Here is a 21,180-nt window from a genome sequence, read left to right on the forward strand (position 1 = left end):
ACCAAACAGAATTAGAACATTTAAAAGTTAACTTTTCTTTTCACGGGCTGTTTTAGAGGAGGAGGGAGAAGTCAGAAGAGAGAAGCCTAGGGTCACGTTTGACTAAAACAAAACAAGGTTCTATGGTTTCAAAAATCCACCTTTTATAAAGGGCACAGTTGATTCCGTCCTCCTGGTGTACCTTATAATTATCAGGAAAAGATGAACAATTAGAAGAAACAAAATGTTCAAGTCAAAGAGTTCATCAATATTCAAATCATGAGAATCCTAGAAATTTAGAGAAAAAAAAAGAAAGGCCTATTAGGTCACCTAGCCCATCTCGATGCAGGATCACTAACCCCTGATCCACACTGTCCACTCGGGCTAACGGGCAAACGTCTCCAGGGGCAATAGTTCTGCTTCTGAGAGAGTGCTTTCAATTCAGTAAAAATCAGGCTTCAGAATTCTTCATTTTTTATCTGGAAATTCCTAGCTGGACATTCTAACAGCATGATTGTAATGATCACATTGGCCCAAACAGAAAGCAGGACCGGCAAAGGCAACCTCCTCTCCTTTGTATAGAAGCGAAAAATGGCCCAAGGCCTGTCTCCAGCTGTGGGTGGCTCTTCCTCAACAGCGCGGCTGTGGAAGCAGGCTGGAGCTCCACCACCCGGGGTCCGGGTCTGTGAGCCAGGCGCCCTGAGGGCTAGGACCTGAGCTGCCTCCCGAGGGGGCCAGGGGCAGTGAGGGCTACTGTGGCAAAGCCACACCACCTCGCTGAACTGTATCACTTACGAATCAGATGAGTAAAAACACCTACCTGAGAAGGGTGGTGGGGGGGATCAGGCTTATGTGAAGTGCCTGACACAGCGTCAGTGCTTAATGGTGTTTGGCGCTCATGATTCGTATTCTTTTTAAATGATGACTTTAAGGGGGACAAGGGCGAAGGGGCTGGCCCACCCTCTGCCGGGGTCCTGCCGGAGCTCGGGGACTGCATCCAGCCCGCAGCGGACGGGGAGTCTGACCATCAGAATCCGTGACTCTGTAGTTCTTCCCTGGACTGTCTCTACCAAACTTCATGCTTTTTTTTTGGTAAATTAACTCTTCTCCTTCCTACTTTTTCTATGCATTTAAGCATCAAGAGGGTTGCACTTACACAAACTTACTAGAACACAGGGCTGGTCTGATGGACAAGGCATTTCTCCCAGTCTTAACTAAACTCTCCATGCTGCTGTCTGGCAAGGGGTTTGTGGGGGGCAGGCAGGTCCCAGGAGCAGCAGCTGAGCTCTTGCATGTCACACCAGATGCTATACTACTTCCTTATCTGAAGCTGGAGGGAAGACAGCAAAGCTAACCTCATGCAGATTTTACCTTCTTTTAAAGAATGATTCTTTATATGATCTCTTCTGAACCAGGAATGAGGCTGCCTACTGGTTCCAGTTGACCAATTACTTATAACCTCAATTTCAGTGCATGTTAATTAGAGGGGAAAAAAAGATTAAAGCCCTTCTGTAAACACTCTGGTCCTCTGAGCCTCTTTTTAACACTGCAAAGCAGAGAGGTTCTATGTTTTTGCTGATTATGAAGCCATCTTATTTCAAACACAGTTGAAAAAGCCTACAGAAAATATAGCCCTCATTTGGACCAACATGGTATTCTCTTGGTCAAAATTTTATTTGCTTTGGGTTTTTCGCTGCACTTATAATAATAAGATAATCCAGGGGACAGGACTTTTTGAATATATTTCCAAAACCATGATACCAATAAAGCTTCATAAGGCAATCTGGCTCGCTATCTTGTATAGCAGTTCCTTAATTAGACTGACCTGCAAATTGCTTTATGTCCCCTCATTTCAGGCGATAAAAATATTCTTATTTAAATAGAGAACTCCAAGTGTTTTTACTATTTTGATACTTGCGCTAAAAGGGGATTGCTTTTTAATTGGAATCAACTTTGAGAATGTGCAATTCAAATAGCAGTGAGATGAGAAACGGAAGTTTAGAAATGGAGACCTCAAAGCTAACAAATTTCTTCTATGAGGGTAACAGGGAGCCAATTTACTTGAAGTAAATTAGTTAAAGCAGATGCAACTACGTCTTTAGAAACACTAAAAACTACTTACAAAAAGCTGGAGGAACTTGAGGATTCTTTTGTGGGTAAGTATATAAAGTGCATTCCCACTGATGGGGTCAATAACTGGCAATCTGTGGATTTTATTTTTGATCAACGAGTGCACAGCATCGAAGAGGCTGCGGGAAAAGCCATTACAGTTGTTAGGAGGCTTTAAAGAAGAAGCAGAAACCTGTGGACCACCCCTGCTTTCAACGCATCTTCAATGCCTTTCAGTAACAATTACTAAGAGGTTGACAGACATTAAAGTGTTCTGGAAAAGTTTTAGACTGCAGACTTCAGCAAAATTTTTGATCTTCCACAATCGGGTGTTAATATAAAACCTCAAATCCAAATGTAAACCACAAACCTCTAGGAAAGCAGGTTTTTTTTAACAGCAGGGTTGATGCTTTCGAGAAATGACAGACGCTAACCCCGAGGGAGGCTAATAGACAACTCTGGCAACAGAGGGCGCTGTGGTGGGCTTGGCAAGGCTGCCCTGACTTCACTCACTGGCCACTTCCTGCTCTGGCCTCTCGTGTGACTGCAGACAAGGAGGGGGTGCTGGGTGGAGCTGCTTTTTTAGGTCTTGGAAATAAAAATCAATATTCCACCTTTTCTCATTGTGTGTGTGTGTGTGTGTGTGTGTGTGTGTGTGTGTGCGCGCGCGCGTGCGTGCTCAGTCGTGTCCTACTCTTTTCAACCCCATGGACCATAGCCTGCCAGGCTCCTCTGTCCATGGGGATTCTCCAAGAATACTGGAGTGGGTTGCCATTCCCTTCTCCAGGGGATCTTCCCAACCTAGGGATCAAACCTGGGTGGCCTGCATCAGCAGGCAGGTTCTTTACCATCTGAGCCGCCAGGGAAGCCCACCCTTTTCTCACTGGAGCACTAGTTTTACGAATTGCTTTTATACGAATGTAGAGATGTCTCGGAGCCATTTCTAGGAAGCCTGGTTGGTTCCACACGTGTGGCCAACTTCCTGGATCTGTGGTTTGATGTTTGTCTTTAATTTTGGGAAGCTCCTGGATCCGGAACAGTGGGACGTCCAGCGGGACGGCTGAGGGCAGCCCTGCCTCTGACCACCTCTGGGCCAGTGCCTGAGGAGGCTGACTGCTCAGCTTCAGTGCCCGTCAGAACCCCTGGGGGAGCTGCGTAACGCACATTCCTGGGCACAACACCCTCCAAAGGCTGGTCTGCGAGGCTCGGCGGACAGCTCAGGGGTAGGCAGCTCTAAGAACTAAACAGCTCCCACACTTGGCTTCTGCAGGCGATCTGGATTCCTGAGCTGCTTAGTACGACCACCTTCTAGTCCATCACCAACCCTGTGGACCGACAGTGGCGGTGATTTCCACTGTCTTTTTAAGTTTACCAAATTTAATACTGAAGGCTGGCCCCCATGTAGACAAAAATAACCTGTCACCCATGGTCACAAAACGGATGAATCTGAATAAATGAATGTTTTCAAAGGAGAAAAACTTGACATGTTTACCTTGCATCTGGAGATATATTCACTAAAGGCTTAAATGTTTCTTGTAAATAAAGCTCTGTATTTATAGAGAGAAAATATGTAATTAGTAACATAGTTGCTATTTGTAATTTTAACTTAATAGTTAAAAGAGCCTTCCATTTACAGATAATGATTAGAAGGATTAAAAACCCAAACTGAATTAACTTACTGAAAACTATTGTGTTAATGATAGTTATGGTTATTTTAAACAAGTTCCACACTGTTTTTCAGATGGTGCCTTTGTAGAAAAGTATTTAAAACCCATGTCACCATAGATATTGTAAAAACCAGAAAAGTCAAGAAATCTAGCAGAAGAGCAATACCAGCAGAGGTCACTGGAATATTACCAAGTCATGATCACCCTCAAGAAATGAAGCTTCGTATGATATCCTCTAAAACTAATTTTTATAACTTAAAAGATAAAAGCTGTAACAAACTTTGTTCTTTAAATGTTACTAGGTTTTATTTTCTAGACCAAAGCTCAGATCTACTGTATCTGGGGATCTTTCTAGTATGTAGAAATCATCTTTGTAAAGATAAACTGTAATTCATTTGCTTTACTGAGGTTTCTACAGAGAAGGCATTCAAGAAAATCTTGACATTATTATTACTACCAAGTGCCATGTAATATACAAAGCATAAATATACTTAAACCTTGGTCTAACATAACTTAAACAGTAGAATTTATTAAGATGTATCTGTTTTGGTATTAAAATATATATTCACTGCATAATAGGCTAATATGTGGATTCCATGTTGACTTACTTGGGTTTGGCGTGATAAAGCCACCATAAATCAAATATATCACTCAATGAAACTTTCATACAGGATTAAAAGAGGCCCAGCCCTTTAGAGAATTCTAACAGATGTTCAGATTTTGCAGCCAGTCTAAAGGCTGCTTTTCAAGCCAAGCAGATAATGGGAAGTACAAAGCTAAATTTCAGATTTAAATTAAAAAACTACCTTCAGCGGGTCCCTCTGTTTCTATCCACACGCCTCCCTGAAAACCTACAAAGGATCCCTCCTTAATGATGCCCACCCCGGCTCCTCGCCATGCTATTCCTGCTGACTGCTCCTTTGCCCTTGCCGTACCAAACCCAGCAAGACAGGTCTCATTAAAGACAACAATTTCACGGCCCTGAAATTACAATTTTAAAAATGGCTCCATTTCAGAAAAGGGTATTGTGATTATACACAAAGAGAGTGAGATCCAATGTTGCAAAAGAATGCAATCTTAAAGTTATTTTCTTGTGATTTAATTCAAATCATCAAATCATCTAGTTTAAGGTTCATTTGTTCCATGTTTCTACATAATCTGCAAAGAAATAATGGTCGAATTTAAGTAGGAACAGATCCTTGTTTTAGTTAATTTCAGGCATTCCTTTTGTGCATTTTCTATCCAAAGACAAAGATTTGGGAGGTAATACTCAGTGGTGAATGGTGGCCCCACTGAAGGGCGGAGACTCGGGCATTGCTCCTTATTCATCTACACCCCAGGCTCATAGAAAGACCTGCTGCAGGTTCCCTGTACATGTGTACCGAAGAGAATGGGTAACAATTATAGTTATAAGGCATACAGTAGTGTCAAAATTAAGGTAGAAAAGAAGGTTTTAATTAACATAGTAGATTATAAAGTGGAAAGAAGAGGACCTGTGAAATTAAAACATTTTACATATGAGTAGAACATTTTTTTCCTGTTATTAAAAAGATTTTTTTAACACTCAATATTGCTTACCCCTCCATGTTTCAATCTTATGTTCCTCTAATTCATAAATCTGTACCTAGAAATAAGGAAAATTTTTATTTGCAAATGTTAACATATACAAGACAAGGAAAAAAAGAAATTACTATTTCATAACTACTGCTGAGTCCCATAATTCAACAGATGGAAACAAGTGAGGTAGTTCAGAAACGTAGAAATATAAATGAGAGACATAAAGTGTGCTCTACATTTCTTTGAAGACAAATGTATAAATTTAAAACATGAACTAACATGATATTAGTAATTTGAAAATTTGTGATATACTTTAAAATTAAAAACTTTACAATACAGTTAGTATACAACTTATACTAACTACAAATTTAAAACATAGATAAACACACACTCCTTCGTAGGAAATATAAGATTTTTAGCCTCTCTAGTTTAGAAAGGGAAGTTGGTTAAACTGTGCTAATTAAGTTGCTGGATCAGGTTATGCCTGGACCAGGCGGGCATCTTCGCAAAGGGAGAGAGGGTTCGATAGCAGCCAGTCACCTGGAGTCGTCAGCACACGCATCACTGAATCTTGGCTGCTGCTTTTGGTCAAAGAACTTAACGTCTCTGAATGTGAGTCCCTCCCTAAACAACGGGGTGGAAGGCCGTCCACACTAGCTTCTGTGAGGTCTACGTGAGGGAGCCTGGGGCACAGGGCCTCCCCGCCTCCTGCAGCGCTTGCTACCCAGGGGGGCTTCTGGAGCCCTGCTGCAGGAACGCCTGGCCTCTTTGTGAGCTCCCAACCCCGCCTGGCAACACTGACACAGTCCTGTGCAGAGCCGCCACTGACCAGCGGGGGAAGCAGACTCTACAAGGCTTATCGTGGGGATGCAAGGATGAGCAGAGGTCAGAGGTCAGAGGTCAGACCTGGAGACCTTCAGGAGGCAGATTTCAGGTAGGCTCTGCCTGCCAGGTGGACTTCACATCAACCCAAAAGACAAACCCAGGTAAGGGTCCGGAGAAGAAAAGGACTTCTCCACGTTTCCGAAACACAGAAAGGAGATGGATGGGGTGGGGCCCGCCCCTGCCACCCCGGAGCTGGGGGGTAGGGGACTGACAACCCGGGGCGGGCTCCGTGTTGGGGAGGAGGGGCCAGGGCAGCACTGATGGTTTAAACATTGGGCCCACGAGACAGCACCAGGGTCAGATGCAACAAGACCAAGTGTCAGGGAGGTCAGATCTCGAAATGGTGACTGTGGGGACAGAGGGGGCCACTGGGAGAAGAATAAAAAGGTTTAGAGAAGAATGAAGGAGGGGAGATAGAGACAGATGGATAAATAAGAAGCCCCCCCCTCCCCCACCTCCTGATGTTGACGCTAGGTGACTGAATGATAGCATCCAGGACACAGAGGAGGATGAGGAAGGAGTCAGCTTCCTAAACGAGGAAGATGAGCCTCTGGCTTTCACAGTTGAAAGCAGAATATCCTGGTCTGTCTCAGGCGGTTCTGAGGTGGAGCCTGAGCCCAGCAGAGGAGGGGCCTCCCTGCTGTCTGCCTGCATAACCCCTCGGGGCTCTAGCTGCAGTCATCAGTGTGGACATGCTTGGCTAACATGGAGGTCTATTATGAACCAGGGGCAGTTGGCTCCAGCACGATGGGAAGGTGTGTATAGTGTATAAGATATAAACACTCGTAAGACACAGTCGCTACCTCTAAAAACGACCTAACAAGAACCTCAGATACCCTGACGACAGTGCCTCTTGCCCCTGGCACAGTGGACGCTTTGGGACGTCCTGTGAACTGTGCTCCGTAGCATCCTCGGCCTCTGCCCACACCACCCCAGTTGAACCAGCCCACCCTTTCCCCAGCCAGGAGACGTAACGTCCCCGGGGGAGGAAAGTCACTCCCAGCTGAGAGGCCATGCCCTTGGCAGAATCAGAACACAACATGAAAAGTGCCGCTTGAGTAATTCCTGGGGGGTGCTGAAATGGGGATTCATCCACTCCAGGGGGACAACAGGGAGCTCACCATGGTGGAGCGGGTGCCTGAGGAGGGTTCTGGAAGACCACAGTGTCAAACGGCAAGGACCAAGTGCCTGAAGAAGAGTGCCCATGGAGGGCATGGATTCGGATCTCCAAAAAAAAAGCAGCCACGAGGGGAGGAGAGCAGGGGATTTCGGGGGAGGAAGAGAGAGGGGGAACTGAGTGGACAGGTGGGCAGGAGAGGAGAAGCAAGCGGGACGCCGGTTGCCCGGCGTCAGCAACACCCCGGCCGGCTCTGGGGACAGTGGGGAAGAAGCCAGCGAGCTGCTTGAGAACAAAACTGGGCTTTAAAAAAAGGCTATCTGGTACCTCCCCTTGTGTAAATACAGTGGTTAATAGGAAAACTAGCTGCCATGGCTCTCCCGTCAGGCACAGTTCTTTCTATAACAGACAGAAAAATGACCATTTAAAATTGCCGTTTCCAGTTGGTGAAAAATCAGCCTGGAAAATCTTCCAGAGAAGCCACAAAATCGTTCACAGTCACAGGCCCCATCTCACTGAAAAGAAGCATCCAGGAGAAATAAGGTTTGATAGGAAGATTGGAGGTCACCCCAGGTAGAATTAGTAGTTTAAGATGGATCAACAGACATTATCTGAAGATCCCTGGTGCTAAAGACTGAGACCTATGGGATAGCATCAAGTGGTCTAGCATACAAGGAATCCAAGCCCCAGAAGGAGAGGAGAGAAAGAATGAGATTTAAAAAAAAATTTTTTTTTTTTAAGAAAGAGCAGCCCCCAAAACAGGTAGAAAAGCAACTTAGAAGATCATGGAAACTCAACATACCCAGAACAGGCTGAATACAAAGACACATTGCAGTCAACAGCTGAAATCTAAAGTTAAAGAGAGAGCCTCGAGTCAGGAAGAACTGGTGCCTTACAAAGAGGAGACAAGGACAGCCATTTCCACTGACTTCTTATCAAAAGCACTGGGGGGCAAAGGACAACAAAACCATATCCTCAAAGAGCTAAAGAAAACAAGCAAAATCAGTTAACTCAATCTCTATAAAACAGCAAAGCTGTCCTTTCAAAATTAAGATAAAAAAAAAACAGATGAAATAATGACACTGTTGGACAAACAAAAACTGAGATAATTTGTCACTGATGTGGACCACAAAAATGCTGGTGGGTGTCCTTCAAATGCAATAAAAACAGATGGTGACTCAGATCCACAGAAAAGAATAGAAAATGGTACCTATGTGGGTAAATATAAAAAAATGATTTTTTTCCCTTTTATTCATCTTGTTTAAAATAGAAATGTGAGGGGCTGATTAAATGGAAGTATACTTTCTACATAACACCAATATAAACTCTAAATGGACTGTGGGAAGTTAAAATTGATTCTGAAATGCATACAGCACCCACAAGACAACACACACTGCAAAAAGGTATGCTTGAAACAGTCACAGAGCTCTGATGGCCCTGATGCAATAGATGGGATCACACTTAGTCTCCTGGTACAAATGACCAGAAATGGGAAAAAAAGTATGTGGAGCTGCTTTCAGACATGAGACAACAGGCGAGGCAGGTTGGTCATCCCCGAGAGAAAGGAGGCAAACAGCTCTGTGACCGCAATGTCCTGCTTTAGAGGCATCATGACCTTGATGCGGGCAGCTGACCCCTAGCAGAGCATGACGTCACACTGAGCTGAGGAGACAGAAATCAAAGTCTAGACAGAATGAGCCAAGTGGTGCAGGACACACCATTAGACAAAGCAGGGTTGGGGATCCAGAAAAAGAAGGCTGCACAGAGCTCCTTGAGTTTCTGACTGAACGCTAAACAGGCATGCACGGGATGATGCTATGTGAGCCAGGCAGACGTACCCTGAAGGACATTTGCCTTCCGACCACAGATTGGAAAGTCCTTGCCGAACAACCAGGGACATCCATGGAGCTCCCTGAAGTATTAGTAGAGCTAAACCAGCCAGAGTAATGATTAACACTCTGACAAAGCTTAAAAGCAGTCCTTGAAAAGATACTCAACATGATTAGCCATCAGGGAGGTAGAACTCAAAGTAACAACTGGGTATCAACTCACACACACTAGAATGGCTGTCATCCGAGAGAGAGACAGTCACAGGTGTCAGCAGGGGTGTGCAGAAATGGTTACACTACACACTGCTGGTGGGAAGGTACAGTGCTGCAGCCACTGTGCAAAATAGCTAAACACAGGTTACAGTGTGACCCAGAAATTCTGCTCCTAGGTCTATACCCTTTTTGGGGCTCCAACATCACTGAAGATGGTGGCTGTAGCCACGCAATTACAAGACGCTTGCTCCCTGGAAGAAAAGTTATGACCAACCTAGACAGCATATTAAAAAGCAGAGATGTTACTTTGCCAACAAAGGTCTGTCTAGTCAAAGCTACGGTTTTTCCAGTAGTCACATATAGATGTGAGAGTTGGACCATAAAGAAAGCTGAGCACCAAAGAATTGATGCTTTTGAACTGTGGTGTTAGAGAAGACTCTTGAGAGTCCCTTGCACTGCAAGGAGATCCAACCAGCCCATTCTAAAGGAAATCAGTCCTGAAAATTCATTGGAAGGACTGATGCTGAAGCTGAAACTCCAATATTTGGCCACCTGATGGGAAGAACTGACTCACTGAAAAAGACCCTGATGTTGGGAAAGATTGAAGGCAGGAGGAGAAGGGATGACAGAGAATAAGACAGTTAGATGGCATCACCAACTCGATGGACATGAGTTTGAGCAAGCTCTGGGAGTTGGTGATGGACAGGGAAGCATGGCGTGCTGCAGTCCATAGGGTTGCAAAGAATCGGACACGACTGAGCGATTGAACTGAACTGAACTGAACTGAGGTCTATACCCAAGGGAAACGAAAACAGATATCCACATAAAAACCTGTATGTGACTGTTCATAGCAGTGGTATTCTTAATAGCTGAAATGTGGAAACCATTTAAATGTCTATCAACTGATGAATGGATAAGTAAAATGTGATACAGCCATAAAATGGAATATTATTTGGCAACAAAAAGAAATGCAGTACTGATATATGCTACAACATGGAGGAATCTTGAAAACATTATGTTATGTGAAAGAAGTCGGTCACAAAGGACCGCATACTGTGTGATTCCATTTATATGAGGTGTCCAGTATAGGCTAATCTACAAAGTAGCTCTGTGGTTGCCTAGACTTGGAGGTAATGGTGGACTGGTGGCATGTCACAGCTAAGAGGTATGAAGTTTCTTTTGGGGTAATGAGAATGTTCTAAAATTGACTGTAGTGATGACTGCACAGCTCTGTGATATACTAAAAAACCACTGGACTGCATACTCTAAATGGGTAAAATATGAGAGACACAAATTATAGTGAAGTGCAAGTGAAGTCGCTCAGTCGTGTCCAACTCTTTGCGACCCCATGGACTGTAGCCTATCAGGCTCCTCCGTCCATGGGATTTTCCAGGCAAAAGTGCTGGAGTGGATTGCCATTTCTTTCTCCAGGGGATGTTCCGGACCCAGGAATCGAACCCGGGTTGCAGGCAGATGCTCTACCGTCTGAGCCACCAGGGAAGCAAATTATATCTCAACAAAATTGCTTTTAATGAAGGATCTTCAAGTAATTTAATTGTGTGCCCAAAGTCCAATACTCTTTAAAGGAAGACAAAACAGATATTCAACCACATAATGTTATAATTATAATATTCCCAATATTATAATATATGGTATATAGTATTCAGTATTCATTAGGAATTATTAATTTGTAAGAAGCAGAAATGTGACCCATGATAAGAGAAAAACCTGTCACCAGAATCAGACCCAGAAGAGAGATGATGGAAATGATACATATATATCAGATATATAACAACTGACATATGTTCAAGGATTTAAAGGAAAATATAAACATTATAGGGAGAGAAATGGAAAATATAAAAAAGATCCAAATGGAACTCCTAGGACAGAAAACATACTATCTGAAAGGAAAAAAAAAATAGTAGGTAAGATATCGTGGAGGAAAGGAGCTGTGGAAATGAAGACATAGAAATAAAATATATCTGAAACGAAGCCCAGAGAGGAAATACTGGGAAAAATGCTACAAAACAGGACAGTGTCAGCTGAGGAACCAGCATCGTAGAAAGTGGGGGAGGAGACAGAAAAATACTTGAAGAAACGGTGTCTAATGGAGAAAAAGAATATGATAATCTCAACAGCTGCAGAATGCACCTGACGCAATTCCACATCCGTTCACGAGAAACACTTTTGGAAAACCTGAAAACGGAGCCACATCCTCAACGTGACAAAGGGCATCTCTGAAAGAACCACAGCTGACGCCAAAAGTGACCGGGAAATGCTGAACACTTTCCCTCCAGGAGGGCACGCGAGGCAGTAAGGCCTGCTTTCATGATGTCAGCACTGTACTGGAGGGCTCAGCCAAGGAAAGAAAGCAAGAAAAACAACAAACACCAAACAAGCCGGTAGAATCTCGGAAATCACAGGGTTAGATTAAGGCCACACGTGGGTTTCCAACTACGCTGTTATGGGACAGGGCTGCACCAGGGAGTTCTGTCGCTAGAATCAGCCAGTAGAAAGATGTCAAGAGTGGATTTCTCCAACTTTAGTTTTTACTTCATTAAAATCACAGTGTCTGTATAAGTCCTTGTTATAGCATTTCGGGGGTAACTGCAAGAAGCTGCATGAACCTCCACAGGCCCGGAAGGTAAACCCCGTGTCAGGTCATCTACTTCGAGGCTTCACGGGGCACAGCCATCCAGTCCAAAGACGCACGAGTGGCCTCCTTCCTTTATGCGTCCAGGCAGATCTCAACGCTCTAGCATGCCCACAATGCCATTAAAAGCACAAATTCAGTCACATTTACAGTAGGGGCTTTCCTGGTGACTCACTGGGAAAGAATCTGCCTGCCAGTGCAGGAGACTCAGGGTTCAGTCCCTGGGTCGGGAATGGAAAAGGAAATGGCAACTACTCCGGTATCCTTGCCTGGAAAATGCAGTGAACGGGGGAGTCTGGCGGGCTACAGTCCGTGGGGTGACAAGAGAGTTGGACCCTACTGAGCAACTAAACAAACAACAGACCATCTAGGCAATAAGCGGGGGCTTCCCCGGTGGCTCAGATGGTGAAGAACCGGTTCAGGGTTCCCTGATCCCTGGATCAGGAAGACCCCCCAGAAGAGGGCATGGCAATCCACTCCAGTATTCTTGCCTGGAGAATTCCATGGACAGAGGAGACTGGTGGGCTACACTCCATGGGATTGCGAAGAGTCGGACGCGACTGAAGTGACTTAGCATACAGGCAATAAATAAGTACACAGAATCCCACTAATCTGAGGATTTCTGAAAGCTGAATAAAAAGGCCATTTTTTTTTGTTTCCTGAGATTACTTTCTTCAAGCTTCAAATATCAGACTAATTTACACTGAAGTTTCCTGCATATATATGTGAAAGTGAAAGTCGCTCAGTTGTATCCCACTCTTTGGCACCTCAAGGACTGTACAGTCCATGGGATTCTTCAGACCAGAATACTGGAGGGGGTTGCTTTCCCTTCTCCAGGGGATCTTCCCAACCCAGGGATCGAACCCAGGTCTCCCACATTGCAGGCGGAATTCTTTACCAGCTGAGCCACAAGGGAAACCCAAGAATACTGAAGTGGGTAGCCTTTCCCTTCTCCAGCAGATCTTCCTAAGCCAGGACTTGAACTGGGGTCTCCTTCACTGCAGGCGGATTCTTTATCAACTGAGCTATCTAGGAAGCCATGTGTGTATGTGTGTGTGTACTGAGCTATCTGGGAAGCCGTGTGTGTGTGTGTGTGTGTGTGTATTTGGAAAGATCAACCACCAGCACTGCTAGCCCAGTACACACAAAATCTTAAAACACACACACACACGAAATACATGGATAGACATACACAGTTCCACTTACTTGACATAAGGATTTCTGGCACTTACCATGGGTGATTTATAGTATCTATGTAGTATATTAATGAAATCTGTAATTGTTAGCATTCCTGGAAGAAAGAATTACATATTAAATATAAAACTATAAAAGCACTCAAGGAAAATTTCAGGTGATAAGCAAACCTGAAATATTTATTTACTAGAAAACCTTCTAAATTATACTATAATGATGACTAGCACAGCTTAATATATCATTTAAAACTATTAACCTGTTAATTATCTACCCCAAACTAAGAGATACAAATTTAACTAAAGTTAAAGCATAACAGTATTTAATGGAATTAATCACAATATTTGGCAATTCACTGAGAGAAAACTTTCTGAATGTTACAAAAACTTCATGAAAGACTTGCATCTGCACGCAAATAATTTCGGATACTTTAAGATCAAGTATACCATAAGCTCTAGAGACATGACACTTTTGGTGGCACGTGGATGGTTTTCTGAGAATCCTGCTAAAAACGATGGCTTCCTCAGGCACAATTTATGAAGGGCCCACTGTGTGCCAGACACCAGGACTACATGGATGAAGACAAGGACCGCTTCCCTGATGAAGCTGCAGCCCGAGGGGAGGCGGACACAGGGAGTCATCTCAAGCTGATGCAGTGCCTGCTGAGAAGGGGCAATACCCACAGTCCACCCCGATTCCTAAGGGGACATATTATGGAGCCTAGATACTGGGAGTCCTCGGTATTTCTAATAGCGTAACAATGATGTAGCAAAGGCATCAACCATGTTTCCATCATTTCATCTGCTGTGTCAGAAAGACGTTCACCCAGGAGGAAACGGGGGTGCCCTGCAGTGGGAACCTAGCAGAGTTGCCGACCAGCAGAGGGCAGGCCTCAGGCCGGGGACCCTGGGTTCCTGGGGCTCTCGGGACCGGGAAAGGCCCGGAGGAAGCTTTGGAGCCAAAAGGTGCTAGATGAAAAGAAACCCAATAAGGTTCATAAATGTTTTGAATTTACTAGCAGCCCCACCTCACAGGATATAAAAAGTAACGGGGTTTCTAACTTGGTCATGTTTTACGAGCTGGATTCCAGCACCTCAGGTGTTCAGATTTCTCCCCAGGCTCGCACTGCTTACCTACAAAACTTTGTTTTTTACTCTCCCACAGAGGTGCTGCTCGAACACCATTGGCGACTAAGGCAAAGAAGGCCTTTTTAACCTAAGACAAGAGAAACAACACACATTTTTAGTCATACATATGCAGGGAGAAAAGCACCTTCAGCTATTAGGTTGGTGCAAAAGTAACTGTGGTTTTGCATTGTTGAAATTTGCCATTTGATATTGGAATCCATTCTTAAATGTGGTTATGTTATACATCATTTTAATGTGCCTTTCTCGCTTTATGTTTTTTTGCTAATGACTTATCACTTGCTGTGTATTTTTGTTTATTTTAGACTATGGAAATAATGTTAGACAAAAAGCCAGTTCTAGCAATTTCTTGAGTTCAAAACAGGTTGTAAAGTAGCGGAGACAACTCACAAGACAAACACAACATTTGCCCAGGAACTGCTGATGAACGCACAGCGCAATGGTGGTTCAAGAAGTTTTGCAAAGGAGGCGAGAGCCTTGAGGATGAGGAGCACAGTGGCCGCCCGTCGGAAGGTGACAAGGACCAATTAGAGCAATCCTCAAAGCTGACCCTCTTACAACTACGCGAGAAGCTACCAAAGAACTCAGTGCTGGCCATCCTGTGGTCATGCAGCATTTGACACAAACTGGAAAGGTGAAAGGCTCCCTAAGTGGGTGCCTCACGTGCTAACCCAAAATCAGAAAAATCGTCGTTCTGAAGCGTCATCTTCTCCTGTTCTACGCAACAACAATGAACCATTTCTCGACTGGACTGTGATGTGCGACGAACAGTGGATTGCATACGACAACCGGCGGTGACCAGCTCAGTGACTAAACCGAGCAGCCAAAGCACATCCCAAAGCCCAACGTGCACCAAAAAGGTCACGGTCACTGCCTGGTGGTCTGCTGCCCGTCTGGTCCACTAAGCTTTCTGAATCCTGGAGAAACCATTACCTCTGAGAAGCACGCTCAGCAGATCGATGAGAGGCACTGAAAGCGGCAAGGCCCGCAGCCGGCACTGGTCAACAGAAAGGGCCCAATTCTTCTCCACGACAAAGTCCGACTGATGTCACACAGCCAACACCTCAAAAGTTGAAGGAATTGGGCTACGAAGTTTTGTCTCAAACCACATATTCACCGACCTCTCGCCAACTGATTACTACTTCTTCAAGCATCTCAACAACTTTTTGCAGGGAAAACAATTCTTCAATCAGCAGGAGGCAGAAAATGCTTTCCTGGAGTTTGTCAAATCCCAAAGCATGGGTTGTTATGCTACACAAATAAACTTCTCACTGGCAAAAATGTGTCCATTGTAATGGTTCCTATTTGATTAATAAAGATGTGTTTGAGCCCACTTATAATGATTTAAAATTCATAGACTGAAAATGCTATTTATGTTTGCATCAACCTATTAAAATATTCAACCTAATTTTACCAGTTATCTTCAACACTGAGTTTTGTAATTTGATAAGTTAAAAATAACTGAATGTATTAATATAAGCAATATGCTTCTGTATTATATTGCAAGGTATACAGGGATTGGAGATTATTTTTTGAAACAAACAATGCAATTAACCTCAAAATTTTTTTTCTTGTATCTAAAGTGTCTTGGCTACATACAGACTTCATATAATTAACACCGCATAAAAGAATTAAACTTCAGAGTTTAATCCCTTTTATAGGTGGTTATCAGTTCATTTGAAAACACTGAAGTTGTATCAAAGTACTTGAAATGAAAATCTGTTTTTCATATGTTTAATAACAAAGCATCAAGCATAACTCCTTCATTCCCCTGAGGGTGAGAAAGAGAAGGAATGAAGGACATAATATACACGTACTTTTATACATTTCTGAGATAGACACCCACCACCATATGCCCGTCGTGGGTTGGGTTTTGTTCAGAGTAGTTCACATGCAGAATCTCTCTGAGCCCCCAGGACAAACACCCTCCCAGATACCATGGCAGGGAAAGAAGGCGGTGGAGGTGATGACTTACTAAGCTCAGTGATGACAATGACCTCTAAATATAGAGAGCAAAGGGCATCTGGAAAATGGCTCAATTTTACTGATTATCAAAGAAATGAAAGTTCAAGCAAATTAAAACTATCATTTATAGCTGCTAAATAAGCCAATATTTTTAAGTTGCAACACCTAATACAGGCGTGGCTGTAAAACCACCGGTGGCATCACGAATTGTTAGAATAGTTTCTGACCCACAGCTTGTATCAAGAATCACAAAAATACTGTTTGTGTACCAGTTTTTTCTCTGTCGAATTAGTTACACAAAAATTTCAGGAGTAGGATTTTTGAATCGATGATGTTCAGTGTGGCATTATTTCTACTACAGAAAACTGAAAAAAGATCTGCCTCCCGCAAACTTGTTAAATACTGGCATACCAATGAGAAAAAAAAGTACCAAACCGTGTAACTGTGAAGACTGTGTTGAAGTAGGGGGGGCAGGGAGGATTTATGGCAGTGAAAATGCAGACTATAACATTATGCATTATAATTACATAGAACATGTATTTAAACAGAAAAGATCAAAGAGAAGCAAAAAAATGTAAACTTCTATACTAAGGAGTTGAAGCAGTGAAGTGTATCTCTTAAAAATTTTTTTAATTCTGTGTTATAGTTATGTTTATAACCAAGAAAGAAAAAGGCTCTTTTCTCACCCACTATATTCCCAAACCCCTTGTTAACATAACAGCGAAAACAAATGGGAGGATTACAGGAACTGAAAGCTTCATGTCAGAGGAAGAGTAATGGGTCGGCACTGGTTTCTGCCTTTATTTACGGAACAAGAGTGACTGATGGAGGTGCCTGGCTCATCAGAATAGGAGCCGAAGGACGGCTGGAGCTGAGGGGGACTCCCATTGGCCGTTTCCCACACTTGTCCTGGCCGAGCCTGGCACTGTCCTCAGAACAGCGGGGACTCCATCAACCTGCTGGACAAATGGGCAGGGGACTGGGGAGAGGCGATGAGAAGAGCCAGTCCAAGGGCATGAGGGTCAGGCGGGAACTGAACGGCATCCACAAACTGCTAAGATGGTTTTCGAACCACAGCTTGTATCAAGGATCACAAAACATTCACAGTGTGTGGAACTAAACGCCATCCAGGGGTGGTGAGCGAGGGTGAATGGTCTGTTTCTATCTGGACCATGGGAATCTGGGAATCCTTGATGGTGGGCCTAGAAAATATCATCAAAGGATACGGGGAAAGTCACGGACAAATAGATTCTGAAACACATTAAATATCTGCTTAGCTTGTTTTTCTAACTGGCTGGAGTAGGCAGGAGTGGGGGCACTTTTAAAACCACAAACTGCTCATTGTTTTCTCCAAAATAAAAGAGATTTAGCACAGAAAAACCAGTGTAAAAATGATTCACGAGGGTCATTCATGTAAGCCTGAGCGACCACAGCCGTGAAAGTTCTGCTTTGGCCACGGTGAAATAGCTGAAGACAACTACACGAGTTGGACAGACCGTATGCAAACCCTGATGGGAAAGCGCTGGCAGGCACCACACAGGCCGGATTCAAGGGGCTACAGCTATTGAGAGAAAAGGTATGGACTGAGCTCCATAATCTTTCTGGAAGTTTTTCCAAACGCATTTTTCCAATCATCTTCAAATAAGTGAATTTCAATAGAAAACTGTAATCTATCATAAAGAGTCAAATAAAACGAGGGCAGGAAACACAAAGAAAACCGCACCCAGCGCATCACAGGTAAGATGCTAGAAATCAAAGGCAAAGAGAAAATTGAATCGACCAGAGGGGAAAAGGATGTTCACTTTCAAAGAAGCAACACGTGCACAGATGGGCACACCAGCAGAAGCAGGGTCTGACTCTGAAGACTGAAGACGGTGACTGTCCCTCCAGAAACAGGAAAACATCTTGCTTTTCCACAATAACTTCTCTGCCTGACCTGCTACTTGCAAGCTATTAATTAGGTGTCAGTCGTTCAGTCCTGTCCGACTCTGCGACCCAATGGACTGTAGCCCGCCAGCTTCTCTGTCCATGGGATTCTCCAGGCCAGGATACTGGAGTGGGTAGCCTTTCCCTTCTCCAGAGGATCTTCCCAACCCAGGGATTGAACCCAGGTCTCCCACATTGCAGGCATTACCAGCTGAGCCACCAGGGAAGAGGGGAAACACAAGAATACTGGAGTGGGTAGCCTATCCCTTCTCCAGCAGATCTTCCCGACCCAGGGATCGAACCTGGGTCTCCTGCATTCTAGGTGGACTCTTTACCAGCTGAGCCACCCGGGAAGCCAGATGCTGAGAAAAATGCTGAGAGTGAAGCAGAGACGTCTCCCACGGCCTTCAGAGGGGCGAAGCTGCAGGACCAACCAGGCTGACCTTAGCTTTTCCTTGGCTCAGGCCCTCCGCCCTCTCTGAGCCCCGACATTCTCAGCCACACAAGAGGCTAACAGACAACGTTTTCCTCACAACTGCGTGGACTTTTTTTTGTTTTGGCCATGCCATGTGGCTTGCAGAATCTCAGTTCCCCTACCAGAGACTGAACCTGGACCTTTGGCAGTGAAAGCCTGGAGTCCTGACCACTAGGCCACCAGGGAGTTCCCACAAGTGACTGCACGAACCAGACTTGCTCTGAAGATGTTCAGCAGTAAGAGTTAAAAAGGAAAAAAGCCTTTAATTTTCCAGTCTCTACAAACCAGACCAGAAGCAGAGAAAGATTTATTGTCTTAACTTCAGCCACATAGACTGTTGACATGTCGACATGTCATGGAGGGAGGGGGCCACAAGTCGCCCCTCCAGAGACGGGACAGCACCCCCTGGAGTGGACAGGACACGCTCTCAGCCCAAGGGGGGTGCGTGTCGGTGTCGCCAGTCAACAGCCCTGCCTATCCCTCCTCTGGCTTGGCTGCAGTTTCTGCACCATCAGGGGACCTTCTAAACCTGCTTCCTTAGCATCACATGTGCGAAGTCCTTTGAAACTGTACTTAGAAAACTTCACAACTACAGAAGGCACAGGGTGTCACCAATTACCAAACAGAGACAGGATGAAAGCAGACGGGCACAATCGAGTTCCAGTCTTCAGGGAAAAACGTCAGGGTCCCTGAGTACCTTTGAAAATTTTCTTTCTTTTCACCTGATGAGCAATTTACTTAAACGGATAAGTTTAAAAATTTTGTATTTTAACAGGCATGGGGGACAGAGTCAGGCGTGGGGAGGGAGAGTCAGGTATGGAGGGAAGCCCACGAATGGAGGCTCCGAATGCCCGGGGGAGGCGGGGGCAGCTCTGAAAACAAGCAGGGAGATTGTTTCAAATCAGATCATAACCGCATCCACCATCAGAGGACTTTTTCCGGAGAAACTGCATCAGAAATAAAATGCACAAAGATGAACACTTGGGCGCTTCCAATGGAAAAGACAGCTGGCCCGACTCCTGAGTGAGACCCACCAGGCGGAAGCCCTGCGTGAACAGCGTGCTCCTCCAGCCGTGGGTGCTCTCTGTGTAACTGCGCCACTCGGCACAGCCCTGAACACCGACGCTGCACGAGCTTTAGGCGGTGAAGAAAACAGAACAAAAAGGGGACGCAAGAAGAATGCTAAAGAGCAGTTCAGGGGCCACGAGCTCCTGGCTGAAGTTCCAGAAGAAAGGAAAGAGCAGGAAGATGACTTCGGGAGAAACAGCACGAGGAACTCAGACCGAGTGACAGGTCAGGCCCCAAGGCCCACTGGGTGCCGGCTCGCAAGAGGAAAACCCTACAACCAGGCACGAGGAACAGAACTGAGGCGCCCCGGAGGTACGGAGCAAACCTCTAAAGCGTCAGAGGGGGAAAAGAAATCACACATCAAAGACGGAGATTAAAGAAGGAAAAAACACTACAGCTTTCTCTTCAGCAACACTGTCAGCTAGAAGTAGTGGAACAAAGGCTTCAACATTCGAAATACACATTATGGAATTCTGTACAGTCTACAGATTGAGTGCAACCAACGTTTAACTTTTCAAGTAACTGCTTTCTCATGTATCTTTTCTTGGGAAGTGTACCAAGGTTTGAATCCTCCTAACCCCAATATGACTTATTTGAAAAGATCCTGATGCTGGGAAAGGTTGAGGCCAGGAGAAGGGGATGACAGAGGATGAGATGGTTGGATGGCATCACTGACTCAATGGACATGAGTTTGAGTAAACTCCGGGAGTTGGTGATGGACAGGGAGGCCTGGCGTGCTGCAGTTCATGGGGTCACAAAGAATCGGACACAACTGAGTGACTGAACTGAACCCCAACATGACCTGGATTCCCTGGTGGCTCAGTGGTAAAGAAAGTGAAAGTGAAGTCTCTCAGTCGTGTCCGACTCTTTGTGACCCCATGGACTGTAGCCTACCAGGCTCCTCTGTCCATGGGATTTTCCAGGCAAGAATAGTGGAGTGGGTTGCCATTTCTTTCTCCAGTAGATCTTCCCGACCCGGGGATCAAACCCGGGTCTCCCGCACTGCAGGCAGAAACTTTACTGTCTGAGCCACCTGGTAAAGAATCCACCTGCCAATATAAGAGACACAGATTCAATCCCTGGGTTGGGAAGACCCCCTGGAGAAGGGAACGACAGCCCACTCCAGTGTTCTTGCCTGGAGAATCCTATGGACAGAGAAGCCTGGAGGGCTACAGTCCACGGGGTCTCAAAGAGTCGGATGGGGTTGCTGAACAACAGCAACCCCCAGTATGATGGAGCTGAACAGGGTTAGAGGAGGTCACCAGGGTGGGACCACTGTCCTCATGAGAAAGACTTAGATTGGTCTTGCTCCCTAGGCAACTGCCCGCAAGCCAGGAAGACAGGCCTCACCAGCCAAGAGGACTTGGAGCTGGGAGAAATGAAGCCCGCCGGTCTGCAGGC

The 21,180-nt window shown here is 44.9% G+C and overlaps 1 protein-coding gene across 1 annotated transcript in view; it reads right to left on the minus strand.

The window, feature by feature from the left end:
* The window catches only part of PRKAG2 (protein kinase AMP-activated non-catalytic subunit gamma 2), a 308,354-nt gene that overhangs the window by 12,157 nt on the left and 275,017 nt on the right, over positions 1 to 21,180 (minus strand). Inside the window, exons 8-12 of the mRNA XM_052638377.1 lie at positions 14,334 to 14,415; positions 13,242 to 13,300; positions 5,334 to 5,379; positions 3,581 to 3,635; positions 2,102 to 2,228 (exon numbers count right to left, since the gene is read on the minus strand). Of these exons, the coding sequence (XP_052494337.1) occupies positions 2,102 to 2,228; positions 3,581 to 3,635; positions 5,334 to 5,379; positions 13,242 to 13,300; positions 14,334 to 14,415 (369 nt within the window). The remainder of the gene's footprint in view (positions 1 to 2,101; positions 2,229 to 3,580; positions 3,636 to 5,333; positions 5,380 to 13,241; positions 13,301 to 14,333; positions 14,416 to 21,180) is intronic.

The sequence above is a fragment of the Budorcas taxicolor genome, chromosome 4 (genome assembly GCF_023091745.1).
Source record: "Budorcas taxicolor isolate Tak-1 chromosome 4, Takin1.1, whole genome shotgun sequence".
Taxonomy (NCBI): domain Eukaryota; kingdom Metazoa; phylum Chordata; class Mammalia; order Artiodactyla; family Bovidae; genus Budorcas; species Budorcas taxicolor.